At 45.6% G+C, this 24,389-nt stretch overlaps 1 protein-coding gene across 2 annotated transcripts in view; it reads left to right on the plus strand.

Moving 5' to 3' along the window:
* Positions 1–24,389, plus strand: part of EFR3B (EFR3 homolog B) — a 352,965-nt gene that overhangs the window by 321,175 nt on the left and 7,401 nt on the right. For both annotated transcript variants that reach the window (XM_040348132.1, XM_040348134.1), the window contains exons 16-21: positions 175–306; positions 2,007–2,074; positions 12,602–12,729; positions 13,573–13,664; positions 16,024–16,072; positions 22,436–22,542. In XM_040348132.1, the coding sequence (XP_040204066.1) occupies positions 175–306; positions 2,007–2,074; positions 12,602–12,729; positions 13,573–13,664; positions 16,024–16,072; positions 22,436–22,542 (576 nt within the window). The remainder of the gene's footprint in view (positions 1–174; positions 307–2,006; positions 2,075–12,601; positions 12,730–13,572; positions 13,665–16,023; positions 16,073–22,435; positions 22,543–24,389) is intronic.

Consider the following 24,389-nt stretch of genomic DNA (forward strand, 5'->3'; position numbering starts at 1 on the left):
TTTTGTCTTTAGTACCTGCTGAATGGAGTTCAGCTTTTAAAATTATCCTATTTTGTTTTTTTATCAAAAAAACAATTTCTTCTTGTATTAAGAAATAAGAACAAAATTATTTTAGCTTGGGAATAAACAATGGCTGTAATTGTGATGTAAGCAAACTTAATTTTTGTATTATAGGACTTGGCCCTGACTAACGAGGACAACCTTCCAGCATACAATCGATGTGCCCTGCACGCCCTCTGCGCTGCTTATCTGAACCTGATCAGCCAGCTCACCACAGTGCCCGCCTTCTGCCAACATATTAATGAGGTCAGATATCAGATCACTTATTTTTCTTCCTGAAAGTCCTTTTCTTCTTACAAAGTGCCGCCTCTGTCTCTTTTCCTGTCATCTAGGAGTTATGGATGTTGCCGCCTACCTTTGTGTGCTCCAGCTCCTCCTGTTACGTTCTCTATAACAGCGGTCACCACTGATGGTCCACGAGACAATTTTGGTGGTCCCCAGGGGATGTACACACCCCAATGATGTTTCCTGTCTTGTTCTCAATGCGTGCTGACAGTCAATACAGTCAGCGCGCATTGATACCCAGTGCCTCCTGGCATGGCAGCACTGATCACAGACTGTGGGAGGGAGCACAGAGCTTGAACACATGGCTGGATAAGAAGATGAGATCAAATTATGAGTCTTTGTAAAGCAGCAGTGTGATCCAGGGGGAGGGGGCAGAGAGCTGGAGCATTGTGTGTAGAAGGCAGCAGTGTGATCCAGGGGGAGGGGCAGAGAGCTGGAGCATTGTGTGAAGAAGGCAGCAGTGTGATCCAGGGGGAGGGGCAGAGAGCTGGAACATTGTGTGTAGAAGGCAGCAGTGTGATCCAGGGGGAGGGGGGCAGAGAGCTGGAACATTGTGTGTAGAAGGCAGCAGTGTGATCCAGGGGGAGGGGGGCAGAGAGCTGGAGCATTGTGTGTAGAAGGCAGCAGTGTGATCCAGGGGGAGGGGGGCAGAGAGCTGAAGCATTGTGTAAAGAAGGCAGCAGTGTGATCCAGGGGGAGGGGGCAGAGAGCCGGAGCATTGTGTGTAGAAGGCAGCAGTGTGATCCAGGGGGAGGGGGGCAAAGAGCCGGAGCATTGTGTGTAGAAGGCAGCAGTGTGGCCTGTGTGCAGCGTGGCTTGTGCCCTCCATTGCAGCACGACCTGTGCCCACCATTGCAGCGTGACCTGTGCCCATAATTGCAGCGTGACCTGTGTCCACCATTGCAGCATGACCTGTGACCACCATTGCAGTGTGGCCTGTGCCCACCAGTGCAGCACGACCTGTGCCCACCATTGCAGCGTGACCTGTGCCCATAATTGCAGCGTGACCTGTGCCCACCAGTGCAGCATGGCCTGTGCCCACCAGTGCAGCATGACCTGTGCCCACCATTGCAGCATGACCTGTGCCCACCATTGGTGCGTGACCTGTGCCCACCATTGCCGCGTGACCTGTGCCCACCATTGCCGCGTGACCTGTGCCCACCATTGCCGCGTGACCTGTGCCCACCATTGCCGCGTGACCTGTGCCCACCATTGCCGCGTGGCCCGTGCCCACCATTGCCGCGTGGCCCGTGCCCACCATTGCCGCGTGGCCCGTGCCCACCATTGCCGCGTGGCCCGTGCCCTCCATTGCCACGTGGCCCGTGCCCACCATTGCCACGTGGCCCGTGCCCACCATGAGATAGGGTGGACGGATCATCACAGGGGAAGAGAGCAGGCAAATGGAATTTTTAAGGGCCGATTTAGCTGATTTAAATGGAAGGTTCAATTGGGCTGTAAAGAGTGAAAGTTCCAGTATGCAGTGAGTCCCTGTCCTGAAACAAGCACGCAGGAAGGGAGGTCAGACCCATCAAACCACTCTAGATGCCTGCCTGATGGTAGTGAAGGTAGGGTAGGAGCCATAGATCTTCTCTCTTTAAAACTAGTTGCACATGTGTGTATTTTTTATACAATTTGGGAATGAATGTTTTCTCCTGCACTAGGTGATAGAGATGAGGAAGAAAGATGCTCCATATTTACTACCGGAAGACGTCTTTGAGGAAAAGCCAAGGTGAGAATCTCTACATAATCCTCATTGTTCTTTGTGTATAGCTACTTTAAAGCTGAGGTGTAATGTATGCATTTAATACCTTCTGTAGGCCCCTCCCCTTCTCCCTGCTCGACGTGCATTATTTTCTTTTGAAGAAATACCTCTTTTAAAACCTAGTGATGTTATTGTGGGGTCTATCTGCTGGTATTTGCTTTATAGTAACTTTGGGTTTAGTGACAGGGACTGCTGGCAAGCTCCAGTAAACATCACAGCACCCTGTCTCAAGTATCACATGAAAGAACACATCCCTGGCATCCCTTTAGACATGCATGTTCCTCCCTGCTGGCTATTGGGTGCTGAAGACTGTAACTGTGTAATCAATTGCTTGATTACACTCTACTAAGGCCCCATTCAACTATCCTTTAGATTTACCAAAACCGTGTAGTGCAAGGGCCTGCCTGATTGCATATAAATTGAAACTCTTAGGCCGGGTACACACGAACAAACATGTATGGTGAAAGCGGTCCGTCGGACCGTTTTCACCATACATGTCTGCCAGAGGGCTTCTGTACGATGGTTGTACACACCATCGTACAGAAGTCCGCGCGTAAACAATACGCGGGGCGTGTCCGCGGTGTCGCCGCGTCGATGACGCGGTGTCGCCGCGACAATGACGCAGCGACGTGGGCGGCCCGCCTTTAAAATGCTTCCACGCATGCGTCGAAGTCATTCGACGCATGCGAGGGACGGCGGGCGCCTGGACATGTACGGTAGGTCTGTACTGACGACCGTACATGTCCGAGCGGGCAGAATTCCAGCGGACGGTTTTAAAACAAGTCCAGGAATATTTGTCTGCTGGGAAAAGGCCCGGCGGGCAAATGTTTGCTGGAATTCGGCCCGCTCGCGCCCACACACGACCGAACATGTCTGCTGAAACTGGCCCGCGGACCAGTTTCAGCAGACATGTTTGGTCGTGAGTATGGGGCCCTAAAGGGTATCTCCACTTTCGTGGGGGGAAAAAATAGCAACTAAAGAAAAAATATTATAGCGCATATAATTGCGGCACTTATCATGATGTAATTGAATGTTATTAAAAATTACCTTTCCTTTTCAATCTGCAGCCGCTGTAATCTTCTGAGAATGCATTGCAATATGACTACCTGGGAGGTGTTCTGTACACAGAGGGCCAGATTCTCGTAGATCGGCGTAAAACTATGCGGCCGTAGCGTATCTCGTTTACGTTCCGCGGCCGCAAGTTTTACGGGCAAGTGCTTGATTCACAAAGCACTTGCCTGTAAAGTTGCGGCGGCATAGCGTAAATTCTCCGACGCAAGCCTGCCTAATTCAAATGATCCAGGTAGGGGGCGTGGATCATTTAAATTAGGCGCGTTCCCACGCCGATCGTACTGCGCATGCGCCGTCCCTAAAATTTCCTGACGTGCATTGCTATAAATGACGTCGCAAGGATGCCATTGGTTTCGACGTTAACGTAAATGGCGTCCAGCGCCAATCACGGACGACTTACGCAATCGACGTACATTTTTTAATTTCGACGACGGACATACTTAACATTGGTTGCCCCTCATATAGCAGGGGCAACTTTACGCGTCGCAAAAGCTACGGAAACGTCGTAAATTCACTGCGTCGACCGCGCGTACGTTTCGGGAATCTCGCGTAAATAGCTAATTTGCATAGACGACGGGGAAAACGACGTCGGCGACACCTAGCGGCGGGAAAAAAAATTGCATCTAAGATCTGACAGCGTAAGAGCCTTACGCCTGTCAGATCTAATGGGTATCTATGCGTAACTGATTCTAAGAATCAGTCGCATAGATACGCCGGGCCAGATTAGGACTTACGACGGCGCAAATGGCGTTGCGCCGTCGTAAGCCCTTTGAGAATCTGGCCCAGAGTGTGTACTGACCACTCCTCAGAACCATAATTTCCTGTTTGTGTGATTGGCTCACCAATTTTCCCAGAATTCTGCCTAAGATACAAGTCAGATTTCAGGCATCCCCTGCAAAAAAATAATCATTTTTGGAGAGATACTTTCAATAGAAACAGATCTAAAGGGATGCAGGCCCAGCAAATTTCCTCATTAGAGCCCTGCAGCTGCACACCTTACTGATAATTATGAAACCACTCCCATTAGACCCACTGAGTGCAGAGGCACAGACAAACACACAGGGATTTCTTCAGAATAACAAAAGTTAAGAATCTGCAATAATGTTTGTTATAATCCGTGTAATGTACACAGATCACCCAGAGTGGAATGTTTTTTTTATCTCAACAAAAGTGGAGGTTTGACCTCATATTATATGGTTTTGGGAAATCCGAAAGAAAAAAAATCTATAGAAAATTGTATAGTTTGTATCCAGCTTAAGGCATGTATATTTAACCACTTTACCTCCAGAAGATTTACCCCCTTTAATAACCAGGACATTTTTTTGGGATACGGCACTGCATTACTTTAACTGACAGTTGCGCGGTCATGTGACGATGTACCCGAATTAAGTTGATGTCCTTTTTTTTCCCACAAATAGAGCTTTCTTTTGGTGGTATTTGATCACCTCTGCGTTTTTTTTTTGCGCTAGAAACAAAAATAGAGCGACAATTTTGAAAAAAATTCTATATTTTTTACTTTTTGCTATAATAAATATCCCCCAAAAATATATTAAATTTTTTTTTTTTTTTACTCAGTTTAGGCCGATACGTATTCTTCTACCTATTTTTGGTAAAAAAAAGTCACAATAAGCGTTTTTATCGGTTGGTTTGCGCAAAATTTATAGCGTTTACAAAATAGGGGATAGTTTTATTGCATTTCCAAAAAAATTAAAAAAAATTCTACTAATGGCGGTGATCAGCGATTTTTTTCGTGACTGCGACATTATGGCGGACACTTCGGACAATTTTGACACATTTTTTTCAAAAAAAATTTTTTTCACCACCATAACCCTAAGTCCCAACAATAAAGTTATTGGTCCTGTGGGTAATCCTGTGAAATTAAATACATAGCAATCCAAAATAAAGTTATTTTGCAGAGAGTGAATCATATGCAGAAGATGAATCGATATGTGAACAATTCCAAGAAATTCATGTGATTCTCACTTGACAAGCACCGTGAATCCACCACCGTAAGAGATGTGCGCTTACCGGCTGCACAGGCCAGTCATGCCTGTGGCTAATGCCGCATACACACCATCACTTTATGTGATGAAAAAAAACGACATTTTATGTGAAGTAAAAAACGACGTTTTTGAAACTTCAATTTTCAAAGACGAAGTTACCTACACACCATCGTTTTTTTACAATGCTCTAGCAAAGCGAGGTTACGTTCACCACTTTTTTCCATTGAAGCTCGCTTCATAACTGGCTTCTGGGCATGCGCGGGTGTAAAAACGTCATTTTAAACGTCGTTTTTTGCTACACACGGTCAATTTCTGTGAAGTAAAAAACAACGTTTTGAAAAACGACACATAAAATTGAAGCATGCTTCAATTTTTTTTTGTCGTTTTTCACAAGACATAAAACAACGTTTTCCCCCAAACACACGGTCATTTAAAGTGACCTTTTTAAAAACGTCGTTTTTTTTCATCACATAAAGTGATGGTGTGTACGCGGCATAACACCCATCCAGGGTCTTTTTCTTGCAGTTATTCCAAACACCGGTCTTGTCACTCCGCCTGCAGGGGCATCTGGACAAAGACACTGCTAAACAAATCCTTCACTTCCGGCCCGTAGGCGGCTCAATAGGCAGTGTAATGGCTCAGAAAAAAGATATACGAAAAATGGCCATAGGTAATCGCCTGCAAGGCGTACAGATAAAATTGCATAACGATATAAAAATATATGCAAAACAAAGGTGTAAAAAAAAGGCCTACAATACAACTCCCAGCGCCAAATGGTACTTATAGCAATAGGTGGTATAGCGATCTACTCGGCTAAGAGTGAAAGCTATGAATGAACCAGACAGGCAAAAATTACGGTGGTAATTAATCCTGACTCTATGATAAACAAGAAAAATTAAAAGATTACAAATAAGCTGCTGTTAAAATAAATACGAGTATAGAAACACTATGATAAATAAAAACTTGTCAACATAATGATAATGTCCAAGCAATGATATCATAAACAGTGCTGTTTATGATATCATTGCTTGGACATTATCATTATGTTGACAAGTTTTTATTTATCATAGTGTTTCTATAAAAATATATGCGGCTGGCCGGCAGCAGTACACACGCCCTTGCAAACAAACAACAGGACGTATCGCGCAGTGACGTCAGTACATCGCTCCCCCAACGCGTTTCGTCACTATTCTGACGTCGTCCTGGGGCACAGGTTTCTGTGGAGTACTGTGAGCGTAAGCCAGACTGTAAGGGATCAAGAAGGTTATTTTCACTGAGGTAGGAGCTAAGACGGTTGTAGACCAAGCGTTCTAGAAGTTTAGAGGTAAATGGGAGCAATGAGATGGGTCTTAAGTTGTTCAGGTTGGTGGGGTCCAGTAAGGGCTTTTTAAGTATGGCAGTGATCTGCGTATGTTTTAGAGGGGAGGGGAAGGTGCCACTAGAGAGGGAGAGATTAGAGATGTGAGTGAGGGAGCATAGGATAGAAGAAGAGGGTGGCCGTAGAAGTTGTGAGGGAAGAGTATCCAAGGGACAATTGGTTAGGTGGGCATCTGAGAAAAGTTTTGTACCCTCTTCAGTAGTAGCCAGTTAAAAGAAGAGAGTGTTGACTGTGCTGTTAGGCAAGGTACCGTATTTATCGGCGTATACCGTGCACTATTTTGCCCTGGAAATCAGGGCAAAATCGCGGATGCGCGGTATACGCCGATACCCGCTTTTCCGCCACGAGTTTGAATACTGCGCCGGCATATACCGAGCGCAGTACACTCGTGTATCTTCGGGCAGTCTCGGCGCCTCTCGCACTGACGTCCTGAGCGTACAGGACGTCAGCACGAGAGTTGCCGAGCCTGCCCGACGATACACGAGTGTACTGCGCTCGGTATATGTCGGCACAGTATTCAAACTCGGCGCGGGAAACGAGCGGGGAGGACGCCGCCGAAGAACCCCGGACCCGACGAAGAGGACACCCGATGCCGCAGACGGACGCCAGACCCGACGAGGCCACCGATGGACGCCACGCAAGACACCAAAACTGTAAGTACAAAACATATTTTTTCCACAGGAATTCGGGCAACTTTAGGGGTGGGCGCTATACACGGGAGCGCGCTATACCCCGATAAATACCCCGATAAATACGGTATGTTGAATGGGGAAGATGTACGCACACAGTGGAGGTGTCTTCACGTATTGCATCAATCTTGTCTTTGAAGTGATTGGCGATCTTTTGGGCAGTGAGTTAGTGGGTAGAAGGGGTGGGGGACGAAGCAGAGAGTTGAAGGTAGAGAAGAGCTGACGGGGACTGGATGACAAGGTATTAATGAGAGAGATAAAGTAGGCTACGGGAAATTAATTGGCTGGCACAGATGCCATTGACGCTTGGATCGTGCCTGTCCCCCCCCATTCAGAAACTGGCTGCCATTCTGTCACCTTAAAAAATGGTTGATTTACCGGCCATGACAGCTCCTAGCCATTGGTAATTGTTTCTGAATCACTTTAGTACTACGGTAGCTTTTTATTTTGGAAGTTGACACTATAGAGTGACATCACATCATATCAGAAACAAAAAGCCTGTGTACTAGTGGAGGACAAGCATGTCAATGGCAGACAATTGTATCTTCTGGAAGCGGTAAACAATGACGCATCATCCAGCCACTTATCAGACTTAAGCGCAGCAATGCTCACTGGTATCTGAATGCACTTAGGCTGCTGCCCACTCATGCTCTTTGTCTGCTCTGGCAGCACTTAGATTTTAAACACTCGAGAAACTGACCCCATCAATCTAATGGGTCACGCTCTGTATTTATTGCTTTGCGTCTCTGCGGCCAGAGATAAAGCAATAATCTCTGCAGAACGTCAATACTCTGCACATTGCACAATACCATCCAGCTGTTATGGGAAGATGTTGTCCACCATTCTGTAGAGGCCGTTGACTTGGAGAAGATTAGGTTGTCGAACCAAAGTGAACCTATCTTGAGGGCTGCCATTGCTGACCTCTTTATGAAAATGCTAGGTGCCTGGCTGTGTGTGACTTCAGTGTCACAGACCCAGTACAAACAGACTGCAAACGCCTCAGATTCCTTCTCTTATATTGAAGCCAAAGCATCAGCGTGATACCCAAAAAGTGGGGCTCAACCATTTGTGACACGTAATCAATCCTATCCTTATTATAGTGCAAACAACAACAAAATCACCTTATTCTCCAAAGTATTTATCTTTAACCGCTTGCCGACCGTCGCACAATCATATACGTTGACAGAATGGCACGGCTGGGCGTATATATACACTAATTAAGTATTTACGCCGATTCAGAAATGTACGTCCCGCCGGCGCATTTTTTTACGTTGTTTACGTTAGGCTTTTTTCGGCGTATAGTTACCTCTGCTATATGAGGCGTAGCTAATGTTAAGTATGGACGTCGTTCCCACGCCGAGTTTTGAAAATTTTACATCGTTTGCGTAAGTCGTTCGCGAATAGGGCTGGACGTCATTTACGTTCACGTCGAATCCAATACGTCCTTGCGGCATACTTTGGAGCAATGCACACTGGGATATTTCACAGACGGCGCATGCGCCGTTCAAAAAAAACTTAAAAAACGCGGGGTCATCTTAAATTTAAATAAAACACGCCCACAACATCCCCATTTGAATTAGGCGGGCTTACGCCGCCACACATATGTTACGCCGCTGTAACTAAGGGCGCAAGTTCTTTCTGCATACGGAACTTGCGTTACGCCCGCAGATAGATAGAGCATTCTATCTGAATCCGGGCCTATAACTTTTGTGCAGTAAACGCTTATTGGGATTTTTTTTACCAAAAATATGTAGAAGAACTCTTATCGACCTAAACTGAGGAAAAAAACGTTTTTTTTTCATATTTTTTGGGGGATATTTATTATAGCAAAAAGTAAAAAATATTGTTTTTTTTCAAAATTGTCGCTCTATTTTTATTTATAGCTCAAAAAATAAGAACCGCAGAGGTGATCAAATACGACAAAAAAAAAAAAGCTCTACTTGTGGGAAAAAAAGGACGTAAATTTTGTTTGGGAGCCACATCGCGCGACCACGCAATTGTCAGTAATAGCGACACAGTGTCGAATCGCAAAAAGTGGCCTGGTCTTTGACCAGCCAAATGGCCAATATTTGCGTGGGCAAAGGGCAACGATTTTTGCTCTGCGCCCACGCAAATATTTCGATTTGCCCGCGATTCACGGAACAGTAGCTCCGTAAATTGCGCGGGCGCTATGCTAATTTGCCCTGCGTAAGGGCGCCTAATGTAAATGATCCCGCCGGGGGCGGGAATCATTTAAATTAGGCGAGCTCCCGCGCCGAGCGAACAGCGCATGCCCTGTCGGGAAACTTTCCCGACGTGCATTGCGGCAAATGACGTCGCAAGGACGTCATTTGCTTGTAAGTGAATGTGAATGGCGTCCAGCGCCATTCACGAATCACTTACGTAAACGACGTGAAATTCAAATTTCACGAGCGGGAAGGGCGGCTATACTTTAGCATTGGCTGCCCCTACTATGAGAAGGGGCAGCCTTACGCTAAAGCCGCCGTACGGAAACTCCGTACCTGGCGTGCGCTGGGCCCGGGCAAGTTTTGTGAATCGGTGATAGTATGCTATTTGCATACTATACGCCGATCACAATGGCCGCGCCCCCTAGCGGCCAACGCAAGAATGCAGCCTAAGATATGAAGGCATAAGGAGGCTTATGCCTGTCATATCCTAGGCTGCAGTCCGCGTAGCGATGTTCCTGAATCAGGGGCATTCGCTACGCGGGAGCAAAACAGCTATTGCGCCGCGCAACCTACGGTTGCGCGGGCGCAATAGCTTCTTGAATCTGGGCCAACGTGTGTGTGTGTGTGTATGTATGTATGTTCCAGCATCACGTCCAAACGGCTAAAGATATTAACATGAAACTTGGCACACATTTTACTTATTTGTCAGCAACAAACATAGGATAGGTGGTTTAACCCTTAGAGCCCATTCACACCTAGGCGTTTTGTCGCCTGTAGCGCGACGCTCACAAACGCCAGAGGGACCAAAATACATTAAAGTCTATGGGGATGGTTCACATCTGAACGCTGATGCGCCTGACGCCCATCGCCTGTAGCCAAAAAAAGTTCCGGACCCTTTTTTGTCGTGCGTATCGGGCGGTTTGGGCGTATTTGAGCGTTTCCATTTCCCATAGAAAGTAATGGAAACGCTCGATTCAAGCGACTTGCGCGACAACGGGCGTTTGCTACGGGCGTTTCGTCGCTTTAATCAATAGAACTTGTCGCCCATGCAGAAGATTAAAAAAATCTACAAACATAGCAACAAGTGATGAAAAGATGATAGTTTTTCCTATTGGCTAAAATAAAAAACGTCAAAGTACAAAAACGTCGGACAATGCTGTATGCAAACGTGCAAATAAGCATGAATACGCGCGACAAAATGCCGGAAAAAAAACGCTGAAAAAAACGCCGAACGACCGACGCTCAGGTGTGAATGCAGCTTTACCCACCCCCATTTGCCATGGTCGGGGTTTTCCTTTAAAGTCCCATTCAACTCTATGGGAAATACATGTTACTTCATAACTTCCAAACGGCTGTAGATATTTCGATAACACTTGGTCACATGTTACTTATATGTCCACTTAAACTATAGGATAGTTAATTTATCCCTTAACTACCCCCATTTGTGAGGGTCGGGGTTTTTACGCCTGGAGATATTTCAATAATACCTGGTACACATATTACTTATATGCCAAATAAAAATATATGACAGTTAAATTAACCCTTACCTACACCCTTATATAAAAGATGGGTATATTTATATTACTATGATTTTCCTCCCCAAAAGGTTAAGATAGGAATACCGGGCAACGCCGGGTATTCAGCTAGTGTGTGAATAAAACATAAATTATATTCTATAACACATATATATATATTTATATATATACACACACACACTATATTGTCAAAAGTATAGGGACACCTGCCTTTACACGCAAATTAACTTTAACAGCATCTCAGTCTTAGTCCATAGCGTTCAATATTGAGTTGGCCCACACTTTGCAGCTATATCAGCTTCAACTCTTCTGGGAAGGCTGACCACAAGGTTTAGGAGTGTGTCTATGGGAATGTTTGACCATTATTCCAAAAGCGCATTTGTGAGGCCAGGCACTGATGTTGGACAAAAACGCCTGGCTCGCAGTCTCCGCTCTAATTCATCCCAAAGGAGTTCTATTGGGTGGAGGGGCAGGCAGAGTGGCTGGATACAACACTGCAGCTGCAGAGGCTGAAATCAGAAGGTCCAGCATCAAAGCGATTGAAGTATAGCAATAGCTATGCTCCCGGTGCACAGTAAAAATGTATATTGTAAATAAAGAGATACATCCACTAGGTGGCAGGCAGCCAGTTGGACTTAACCCATAGTAATCAGTTTTATAAATGAATAAGTCCACACTTACATCAGGGCCCCTCTTATGTCAGTTTCCCAATCAGCATCCCCCTTTACATCAGGGTCCCCTTCAGAGTCCCCCTTACAACAGGGTCCCCATCATAGTTAATCCTTAAATCGGGGGCCCTCTTACATCAGAATCCCCATCAGACTCCCCCTTTAGATTATCGTTATTAATTTTATACAGGATTTATATAGCCCTGACAGTTTACGCAGCGCTTGACAACATGAGTGTAGACAGTGCAATTACAATACAATTGAATACAGGAATCAAAGAGCCCTGCTCGGTAGAGCTTACAATCTAAGAGGGAGGGCCAAATAGATACATAAGGTAATAACTGTGAGTGATGGGCTGATGGAGAAAATAAATGTACAGTTTGGTGGGGACCAGATAGGCTTCTCTGAATAGATGAGTTTTCAGGGATTGTCTGAAAGTGGACAAAGTAGGAGATAGTTTGACAGATTGGGGTGGAGAGTTCCAGAGGATGGGAGAGGCTCTGAAGAAGTCTTGGAGGTGGGTGTGGGATGAGGTGACAAGGGAGCTAATTTTGTCCTCTTGTGAATGCTGAGGCAAGCACATCATTGGTTCCTAGGACATCAGCAGGAGAAGCAGAGACAATATGCAGCCTCTGCTGACCTGGATCCTCAATTGACACACATTGAGGATACCTCACTGACCCTACCTCAGATTAAATCTTTCACCATGCCCATCAACTACTGTGGCACACTTTGTCTGGTTCACTCTCCTTAGCCCACAGGAATTGCCCCGGCCATGAAAGGGCCCGCTGGTTGTTGTTGCCTCTGTGGTCAAAAGTTCTCAGTCCTCCCCTGTACTCCAACTACTTCTCAATCTGGAATCTAATGAATGTCAGGTCAGACATAGAGGTTGAAGTTTCTCAGGAGGCTCTTAGCGTGTCATCTGATTGCCCATGCTATGTTTAGAGATGCATAGTGACAATGGGGTCCTTTTGTCCCACAGGTGGTCGAAGAATGTTGATCAGATTGATATGGAGCTGCTGTTCCTGCAGAGTAAAGTCAGTGAGGTCCTGGGGGGAAGCGGTTATAACTCCGACAGGCTAAGCACACCCTATGTTCCCCAGCTAACAGGTAAGAACTCTTAGGTGTGAAGAGACCATTTTAAGAGCAAATGGTCACCTCAAACTTATTTATTTTTGTATTATTTATGCAAATTTGTCACTTATGAGCTTTCAAAAGAGGGAAAGCAGAACAGTAGCAGTTTGCTTTCAGACTATCTCTCTCTAAATGAAAGGCTTTGTGCTGCTGTACAGAGCAGGAATGGAGGAGGAAGTCGCTAATCATTTAGCTTTTTGTGTAATCTGATCTCCAGCTCTGTAAACAATGTTGGTATGCTGCCATGGATTGGCGCCAGAAAAGGAAAATTACGGTAAGTATTTCATACAATTTTCAGTTTTCCTAGCGCCAATCCATGGCACCATACTACCACAAGTATTCTGCCATGGATTGGCGCCGGAAAGGAAAATTACGGTAAGTATGTGATACAATTTTCCTTTCCTTTTCTTTTAGCAAAGCCATTAATGTTAGCCTAGTAAATAAAAGAAATGGAGCTCCGTCTGCTGTATGGCCATATTAAATACAAGAAATGGAGCCTAGAGCTTCGTCTGCTTTATGGCCATATTAAATGCATGCAGACGCCCCCGCCCCCCGTAACATTGTCCCATCTCAGTTTTTCTAACCTGCTGAATCACGTCTTTTCCCAAGATATATCAGCTAGTGGTATCTGCCTGTCCACATTAGAGTTTGTCATTTACAGATATGTACATCAGTTTTGGGTGGACTGACTGTTTAATGGGATGAAGTTTCGAAGGCATTCCATGTATGTACCTTAAAGCCGTTGGTTGCATTATCTTGGCTGCCATTGAAGAGCCAAGCACCAAGGACAGCAGTAACCAGTTATTCATTGACTTGCAGATGAAGACCGATTGTCGAAGAGAAAGAGTATCGGAGAGACAATATCCCTGCAGGTGGAAGTGGAGTCGCGGAACAGTCCGGAGAAGGAGGAGGTAACGTTGATCTGATTCATTGACGTATTATATTATATAGCCGTTCTTAAAGCATTGAATGAAGCTGGCTAAGTGCTGCTGAAATTTTATGAATAGGTGGTTGGAGAGAACTGCAGGCCATTCACTGGACTGAAGGGGGAAAGGTGAGGGGAGTCAGATTATGTATGATGAACATCATACCTTTGTTAACCACATCTCGCCTGGCCTACAGCAAATCGACGGCCAGGTGATGTCTCTCCTGTTTTGACTGGACGCCATATAACGTCCTTCAGAACAAGCCATAAGATGTCCTTCAGAACAAGCCATATGGCGTCCTTCAGAACAAGCCATATGACGTCCTTCAGAACAAGCCATATGAAGTCCTTCAGAACAAGCCATATGAAGTCCTTTAGAACAAGCCATATGAAGTCCTTTAGAACAAGCCATATGACGTCCTTCAGACAAGCCATATGACGTCCTTCAGAACAAGCCATATGACGTCCTTCAGAACAAGCCATATGACGTCCTTCAGAACAAGCCATATGACGTCCTTCAGAACAAGCCATATGACGTCCTTCAGAACAAACCGCTTGTGCACGCCCCCCGACACAGCGCATCTCCGATCGTGGTAAAGAGCCTATGACATTGGCTCTTTACCAAGTGATCAGCTGTGTAACTAGGAACTAGGAAGTGCCGGTCATTGGTCATTTACACTGATAGCGCACAAGTAGAGGCGAGACAATATCCGCCTCTCATGACAGGGGGGATCTGAACTGATGATCAGTGCAGCCCCATCAGAGGTGCCCACCAGTTATGCCAATTAGTGCCCATCAGTAATGCCTGTCAGTGCCTCCTCATCAGTGCAGTCTATCAGTGCCACCCATCATTACCCATCAGTGCTGCATATCAGTGCCGCCTGTCAGTGCTGCATATTAGTGCCACCTCATCAGTGCCACCTGATCAGTGTACTTCAGTAAATGAGAAAACTTACTTATTTACGAAATTTTATATCAGACATTTTTCTTTTTTTTTTTCTTTTGTTTAGCAAAAAAATAGAAAACACAGTGGTGAAAACTGCACAATTGTCATTTAAAATGTGTGGAAGCGTGGAAAGCTAAAAATTGGCCTGGGCTGCAAGGGGGTAAAAGTAGCTGGTATTGAAGTGGTTAAAGCAGTATTAAAACCAAAAATGTATTGTATTGCAGCTTACCAATCATTAGATGTGCTGGCTGCATCGGTTTTAATTTTTTTTTTGGTCTTTTCCCCTTTGTTTTCACCTAGTGATCTAGCCAGTGACACACCTACTGTATTAGAGCACCCCCGCTCTGGATGAAGGAGCACAGGGGGCACCTTTGGACGGCAGCATTGTCAGTCTGAGGGCAGGGGAATGTTAGATGTACAAGGTGTGTGATTCTACACAGGGGGGCCGCCCTGTATCAGTATATCTGCTATAGGGAGGTCTGGAAGTGGTTAAATTAAATTTAACTCTGATCCTGTAAGGCAGGGGTGTCCAAACTTTTTTCAAAGAGGGCCACAATTGATGAAGTGAACATGCCTGAGGGCCAACTTTTTTGCCTGGCATTCTTTGAACCATTAAAATGTGTTCGTCCGAGCACTAATATACTGCCCAACAAGAATTCTCTTGCCTTTGTGGCTGTGTGTGGTGAAGAGATGAGCTCGGGAGTGTTATTTGGATATACTGTATATATTTATTTTGTGGCCTCACATGTGCCACAAACAATATATATATCCAAATACCAAAGGGGGGCCATATTAAATCAACAGGGGGGCGGCATCTGGCCCGCGGGCCGGACTTTGGACATGCCTGCTGTAAGGCATTGCCCACCAGAACAGGTGTTTCTACCGGGAAAGTTCCCCTTCATTCCTATTCTGGTATCGGACCTCTAAATTTGGGATTTTCCCATACTTTCCCGTCCCAATAAAATGGTCATCATGAAAATGAGTGGAGTGGATCTCACCAGCAGAGACAAAAATTGTGCTTTAGGCAGGCCAAAGATTATGCGATTTTTCTGCAACCTCAGGTTTCAGGAAAGAAAATGGCTTGATTCCCCATCAACACCGACAGCTCCATCCCTGCCAGGAGAACACAATTATTATTACTAGCGGTTATAGACACTGGCAGAAATTGCATGATAGAAATCCGACATGCTGGTGCCCATAGATGGATCTAATCTTGGCCGGTCCCTGCTGAGCTGGCCGAGACCATCTACGGCCTGCTTTATATACACTACATTTTTATTTTCATCATATGTTTACTTTACATGGTTTTATTCTGCAGGTATGTTTTCTCACTAAGAGATTCTCCTACTGTTGCTTTTTCTTTTAACCATAGTGAAGTATTTTCGTTTTCTCTCATCAGAAAGCTCCAGCTGAAGAGATAACCTTTGAGACATTAAAAAATGCAATAGGTGAGTGAACCAAGCTTATTGGCATTATTTTTTTATTACATTTTTTTTTGCAGTTTTTTTGATATACATGTGAATCTGACTATACTTAGTGGTACACAGGGCTGGACTGGGACTTCATCCAGACCGGCCCAGGGCACAACACATCAGGGTACAGTGCACATCAGGGCACGGCACAGAGCCCAGCACATCAGGGCACAGCACATCAGGGTACAGTGCACATCAGGGCACAACACATCAGGGTAAAGGTCACAGCACATCAGGGTAAAGGTCACAGTACATCAGGGCACACGAAATTGAGGCACAGCACATTAGGGTACAGTGTACATCAGGGCACAGCACATCAGGGTACAGCACACCAGGCCACATCAGGGCACAGGGCATAGTACATCAGGGAACAGAACAGCAGGGCACACAACATTGAGGCACAGGACATCAGGGCACAGGACATTAGGGCACAGGACATTAGGGCTCGGGTCACATCAGGGCACGGGTCACATAGCACATCAGGGCACATAGCACATCAGGGCATGGGGCAAATAACACATCAGGGCACCACGGGCACATAGCACATCAGGGTACGAGGCACATCAGGGCGCATAGCACATCAGGGCATATTGGGGCACATCTGGGCATACTGTGGCACATTGGGGCACATCAGGGCACATTGGGGCATATTGGGGCACATCAGAGCACATTAAAGCACATTGGGGCACATCAGGGCACATAGCACATCAGGGCACATTAAAACACATTGGGGCACATAGCACATCAGGGCATATTGGGGCACATCAGGGCACATTAAAGCACAAAAGGGCACATTGGGACCCATTAAAGCACATCAGGGCACATTGAGGCACATCAGGGCACAGTAAAACACATAAGGGCACATTAAAGCACATCAGGGAACATTGGGAAACACCAGGGCACATTGGAGCACATCAGGGCACATTGCGGCACATCAGGGCATATTGGAGCACATTGCGGCACATCGGGGCATATTGGAGCACATCAGTGTTTACCAGCCAGCATGCAGAGTAGCACAGGAAGCATCTGTAATAAGTTCTCTCTCATGTCACGCTGCTCCCCGGTGGCTCCTCCTCTCTTCTCGTCCATCCCAGATGATGTCACAAGCAAATGGGGATGGACGAAAAGAGAAGAGGGGCCAGCGTTGAGAGAACTTATTACACATGCTTCCTGCGCTACTCTGCATGCATCTTGATCTACCTGTCAAGACCTCCAATACAATAGGCAAATTAGGCGGCCGCTGAAACCGGCCCACTGAGCCATTGGCCCACCGGGAAACTCCCGGTAGTCCCGATGGCCAGTACATGCCTGGTGGTAAAGTAGTGGTGGATGATAGGTTTGCCCTAGTCAGGCCATTGGATTTGTGTACATCTAGCAGACTTTGACAGAGAAATGTTTGCACCGTCCACTTGTGCAAACCATTATGACAGGACTTTTCTTATTTTTTACATTTTATTATGTATTATTATTTATTAAAATGTAGATAGAACAGCTACCATCACTGACCCAGCATGCACCGGTTGGTGACGTTGCATGGGGACAGTGACACCAGGTGACATCACCAGGTGGCCCTGCTCCTTACCTATATAAGAACTGTCAAGCGGCGTAGCAGGTAGCAGCTAACCTTAGTCTATACTCATTCAAATGGGGGGACCGGATCTGAAGGCCCTCTTGTTAAAGACCCCAACAGCCCAGGGTTGTTGGGAAGACCCCAAGGTGCTTTGGGGTGGGGGGGGCAGAGCACCTTGCCCCAATGCACCTCCCCATGTTGGGGGCATGTGGCCTGGTGTGGTTTGGGGGGTGCTCGCTCGTCCCATCACCGCCTTTCCTGACCTGTAGGGCTGCATGCTCGGATAAGGGTCTGGTATGGATTTTGGGGGGGGGACCCCACGCCGCTTTCTTATTAATTAACTTTTTTGCCGTGTGGTTCTCCTTTAAATCCATACCAGACCCAAAGGGCCTGATATGGATTGAAGGGACCCCTACACCGTTTTGTTTGCATTTTCCCATAGTTTGTAGACACAATAACTTTTACGCAAACCAAACAATATACGCTAAATGGGATCTTTTTTACAAAAAATATGTAGCAGAATACAAATTGGCCTAAATTGATGAAGAAATTTGATTTTTTGGGTGCTTCAGAAGGAGGAGAGGGCCAATAAGACAGGACCTTCTACCCGTGCTGCTGTAGTTCTCATGGGGGATGGGGAACTTTGGACTTGTCACTTTGGGTGCTTCAGAAGGAGGAGAGGGCCAAAAAGACAGGACCTGCTACCCGTGCTGCTGTAGTTCTCATGGGGGATGGGGCACTTTGGACTTGTCACTTTGGGTGCTTCAGAAGGAGGAGAGGGCCAATAAGACAGGACCTGCAACCCGTGCTGCCGTAGTTCTCATAGGGGATGGTGAGGGGGCACTTTGGCATTGTCACCTTGGGCGCTTGAGTGGGAGGAGAGTGGCAAAAGGACAGGACCTGCAATCCATGCTGCTGAAGTAGGATCTTGCAGTAGGTGCTGAGAGAGCATAATCAAAGTGCTATATGGTAGGACTTTATAGTTACTGATAAATAAAAATGTTTCAAACTAGATAATTTTGAACATGAATGCACAAAATACCCCTAAAAAAGTTTTTAATTTAATATTATAAAAAAAAACACAGCAGGAGATTGCTACTAATTATAAATGAAAATTGTAGCCGTTAGACCTAACAGAAAATACATATGATGGATGAGGCTTGGGTACTCCGTATATTGCATTGCTGTGGAGAATCCAGTAGAGGGCACTTGATGCAGTTTTTCTTTGTTCCTTCCCTGTTAGAGGATTCTGTATAGAATCATATGGAGGATCAGAGGCGATAACAAAAATAGTTTAACCAAAACCTAAACTTGCCCAGTTACAGTATTCTACTAAAAGGATAAGATCTTCCTGCATAGGTATCATACTGCAGTAAATACCCAGCGGTAATAAAAGCTTGCTCCACTTCACCCACAATGCACAAATCTAAAGTTGCCGTTTAAAAATAGGAAAAACTTTTTTGGTTTACCGTATCTAATTGATTCTTCTCTCATCTTTCATTACAGTCTTATTCTTGTCACATTAGTCTTTCTTTATTTTTTATTTTTTATTTTTTTAGTATTTTAAAGAGCTGTGAAATACTCAGTGACCACTTTATTGTTATGTCTGTCTAGTACAGTTGGGCCCCATTTTTCTTCAAAATGGCTTGAATTCTTTATGGCATATATTCAACAAGGCGTAAAATCATATATATATAGATAATGATCTAGCAATTCATGGTGGTTTTTAATTATACATTCATGCTGTGAACCTTCCAATGTTACTCTATCTTAGAGCCTTCATCTGACCCTGTCACCAATCTACCTCATCCCAGGACCTTGATTGTCCCCTACCACCAATCTACCTCATCCCAGGACCTTCATTGTGCCTGTCACCAATCTACCTAATCCCAGGACCATCATTGTCCCTGTCACCAATCTACCTCATCCCAGAACCTTCATTGTCCCTGTCACCAATCTACCTCATCCCAGGACCTTCATTGTGCCTGTCACCAATCTACCTCATCCCAGAAACTTCATTGTGCCTGTCACCAATTTACCTCATCCCAGGACCTTGATTGTCCCTGTCACCAATCTACCTCATCCCAGCACCATCATTGTCCCCTACCACCAATCTACCACATGACAGAATTTTCATCTGACCCTGTCATCAATATTACATCATCCCAGAGCCTTCATCTTTCCATATCACCAATTGTATCTCATCTCAGAACCTTCATTTTCCTATGTTACCAATTGTATCTCATCCCACAACCTTCATCTGACCCTGTCACCAATATACTTCATCCCAGAGACTTCATCTCTTTCATCAATCTTTCCCCATCTCAGAGCTTTCATCTTTACCTGCCATCAATTTACCTCATTCCAGGGCCTTCATCTGACCCTGCCACCAATATACCTCTTCCCAGAGCCTTTCATCTGACTCTGCCACCAATTTGCCTCTTCCTAGAGCCTTCATCTGACCCTGCCACCTATCTACCTCTTCCCAGAGCCTTTCATCTGACTCTGCCACCAATTTGCCTCTTCCTAGAGCCTTCATCTGACCCTGCCACCTATCTACCTCTTCCCAGAGCATTTCATCTGACCCTGCCACCAATTTACCTCTTCCTAGAGCCTTCATCTGACCCTGCCACCTATCTACCTCTTCCCAGAGCCTTCATCTGACCCTGCCACCAATCTACCTCTTCCCAGAGCCTTCATCTGACCCTGCCACCTATCTTCCTCTTCCCAGGGTCTTCATCTGACCCTGCCACTAATCTACCTATTCCCAGAGCCTTTTATCTGACCCTGCCACCAATATACCTCTTCCCAGAGCCTTCATCTGACCCTGCCACCAATCTACCTCTTTGCAGAGCCTTTCATCTGACCCTGCCACCAATATACCTCTTCCCAGAGCCTTCATCTGACCCTACCACCAATCTGCCTCTTCCTTGAGACTTCAGCTGATCCTGTCACAAATCTACCTTTTCCCAGGGCCTTCATCTGACTCTGCCACCAATCTACCTCTTCCCAGAGCATTTCATCTGACCCTGCCACCAATTTACCTCTTCCCAGAGCCTTTCATCTGATCCTGCCACCAATCTACCTCTTCCCAGAGCCTTCATCTGATCCTGCCACCAGTGTAACTCTTCCCAGAGCCTTCATCTGACTCTGCCACCAATCTACCTTTTCCCAGCACCTTCATCTGATCCTGCCACCAATCTACCTCTTCCCAGAGCCTTCATCTGACCCTGCCACCAGTGTAACTCTTCCCAGAGCCTTCATCTGACCCTGTCACTAATCTTGCCTCATCCCAGAGCTTCTAGCTGACCACCTGATCATGTAATCAATATTACCTTATCTTCTAACCTTAATCTGACCATCACCAATCTTACCTCATCCCAGATCATTCATCTGACCCTGTCACCAGTCATCCAAGAACCTTCATCGTCTCTGCCACCAATTAACCTCATTCCAAGGCCTTCATCTTCCAATGTCACCAATCTTATATCATCCCAGAGCCGTCATCTTCCCATGTTACCAATCTCACCTCATCCCAGAGCCTTTATCTGACCCTGTCGCTAGTCTTGCCTCCTATTAGAATCTTCATTAAACCTTGTTACCAGTCTGCCTTAGCTCAGAGCCGTCATCTGACCCTTTTACCAATATTAGGTAATCTCAGGACCTTTATCTAACTCTGCCACCCAGATATTGCAAAACAATGCTCCTGTGCTTGGGTCTATAGGTGTGCTGTGCAGTCAACCTTTTATGTTCTATGGAATGTCACTGGTTTTGCTGCCCTCCTCAGAACAATGGGTATCCTTAAAGCTGAAACGTATAGAAAAGAGGGGAGGGCGCACCAAACTTGTGCATTACCAAATATAATTTTAATAAAGGTAGACAGCAATGATTATACTCACAAATGTGGTATACAAGCTTATCAACACAACAGCAATACAAGCAGTATCTCCAGAGTCTGCAACTAGAACCGGAGATGTTTGGAGGGCCAGGCGGTATTGCAGTGTGGGAGGACCCTCTTCCTCAGAGCCAAAGCGATGAATGTTTTGTTCTGCACTGTGTCTCTGCATGAAAGTGGTCTTCTTGGTAGAGAAGCAGGTTTTTGCTTCTTCATGTCCGGGCTGTCCCCCTGATCACTGGTGATCTGACGACTAGTAAGCGAGGATCAAGAAGCAGCAGGAGAGATAGAGGAAGAACAGATCCACAGAAAGAATAAAGCAGAAGCAGAGATATTTTAGCACTTCAGGTTCTTAGGTACAGCTTCCTCTCCAGCAAGGAGAACAGTGATCAACACAGGCGTGACATCACCAAATTTCACTCCAAATTGGGCAAGACTAGTAATTAAAGGTAGCAGTGTCTTAAATGATCTCACAATGCAAATATAAAGCTATGAGGTTACAAAACAGGAGTTTCTAGGCACTGAAGTTAACTGCTATTTTCCAGCAGGAGTTCAAGATAAAAAAATATTTTCAGGGTACTGCTTAAGCACGTTTAACTCTTCTATATATTGCCTATAGGAAAGTAGATCTTTTTAGACCCAGGTTCCCTCTAATTTACATGTCCTCTCAATTCTAACATTTATTCAAACAGCAACTGATCATATTTCTCATTGTTTGCATGATTTATGTATTGTGATGCAGCAACATCATTAGCTATTGCTGTACATAATAAAGTCACCACTGAGCAAGGTACCAAAAATAAAACCTGCTTTGCCATTTTTCCTTTTTTAGTCCTCTTAACAAACCCTAATCACTGTGTTTTACTGCTTTCAGTGGACAGTGTGGCCGTGGAAGAACGAGAGCGTGAGCGAAGGCGGCAGGTGGTTGAGAAGTTCCAGAAGGCTCCGTTTGAGGAAATCGCTGCTCATTGTGGGGCCAGGGTAAGACTCAAAAAATACAAACCTTTAAGCCCGGTACACACGGTAAGTGAGCAACTCGCAAGGAGGTCTATGTACTAACTATTCGATGTTAGTACAGCGATCTCCCAGCTGTGCTATTATGTTCTGACAGGGGGACCACCCCTCTCCCAGAACACACCGGTCAGCGCTTGCAGCCATTGACTAAGGGAGCTAATCGGATGCCTGGTTTTCCAGAATGCTAGTTTGACAGAAGCCAGTTGAGATATTGGCTTCTGTCACACACGGACCAAATGTCGGACGGTATCTGCTGTCTTGGCTGATTTCAGCTGATATTTGACTGTGCGCACAGGGCTTCAGTCTTTAGAAAATGCAGAAGGAAATGTGAAAAGACGTAAGGATGATCCCTGGGGTTCATAGAGAAGGGTTAATTTACCTTACCAAAAACTACCTATGCAGGTAAGGGGTCCCTATTAATAAAAAGCTTTGACTAGAGTTGGATAATACCCTTGCTATAGGTGTAGGCCATTTACGTACCTCCAGAAGCCTGGCTGACTCCTAGAGATGACATCATCCCATCCTGCCTTATTGCTATTACGTTGCTCAGCCCCACCGTCACAGGAGTGAGCTTTCAAACCTCCACGCATGTGTTACTCCTCTGTTGCAGCATTGTTGAGCTCAGAGCTACTGTGATGGGAGTAGAGAGAGAGCACGTGCAAAGGGGTTTGAATCAGAGAAAGAACTTACTCCTGTGATGGTGGGGGTGAGTAGTGATTGCTGTGAGTGTCTAAGTAACAAGAATATATTGGCCCAGATTCTCGGAGGAGATACGACAGCGTATCTCCAGATATGCCGTTGTATCTCCGTGTCTGACCAGCCGTATCTTGGCGCCTGATTCAAAGAATCAGATACGCCAGAATTTGTATGAGATACGACCAGCGTAAGTCTCCTACGCGGTCGTATCTTAACTGCATATTTACGCTGGCCGCTAGGGGCGTGTACGCTGATTTACGCCTAGAAATATGTAAATCAGCTAGATACGCCAATTCACGAACGTACGCCCGGCCGTCGCATTACAGATACGCCGTTTACGTTAGGCTTTTCCCGGCATAAAGTTACCCCTGCTATATGAGGCGTAGATGAGGTGTACCAATGTTAAGTATAGACGTCAGAACAGCGTAAAATTTTTCACGTTTTACGTCGTTTGCGTAAGTCGTTCGCGAATAGGGCCGTGCGTCATTTACGTTCACGTCGAAAGCATTGGCTTCTTGCGGGTTAATTTGGAGCATGCGCACCGGGATACTTTCACGGACGGCGCATGCGCCGTTCGTAAAAAGCATCATTTACGTGGGGTTACATAAAATTTACATAACACACGCCCACATCTTCCACATTTGAATTAGGCGGGCTTGCGCCGGCCTATTTACACTACGCCGCCGCAACTTTGGTTTGAGAATACTGCACTTGCCTGTCAAAGTTGCGGAGGCGTAACGTAAATGGGATACGTTACGCCCGCACAAAGATGCGCGCTTCTACGTGAATCCAGGACATTGTTTCTGGGAGTTTTCCAGCTAGGTCTCTGGAGTAATGTAAATAGCTTACACCTATTTAACTATGGTCAAAGCTTGGTAAAGATAAACTAACCCTTTAAGCTTCAGATGGGGCAGAAATATGCCAGAAGAACGAACATCTAAAGCTTAAGATTAATAATGCATCTGCTTTCTTTCTTCAGTTCATATAAACACGTGTCTCTTATTAGGTGCGTAAACATTGACAATGGTATGAAGCACATTGATAAGAGTGCAAATTAAAATAATATACGGTGGAACCTCGGTTTACGAGTAACGCAGTTAACGAATTTTGAAAGACGA

This window comes from Rana temporaria, chromosome 4 (genome assembly GCF_905171775.1).
Source record: "Rana temporaria chromosome 4, aRanTem1.1, whole genome shotgun sequence".
NCBI lineage: Eukaryota > Metazoa > Chordata > Amphibia > Anura > Ranidae > Rana > Rana temporaria.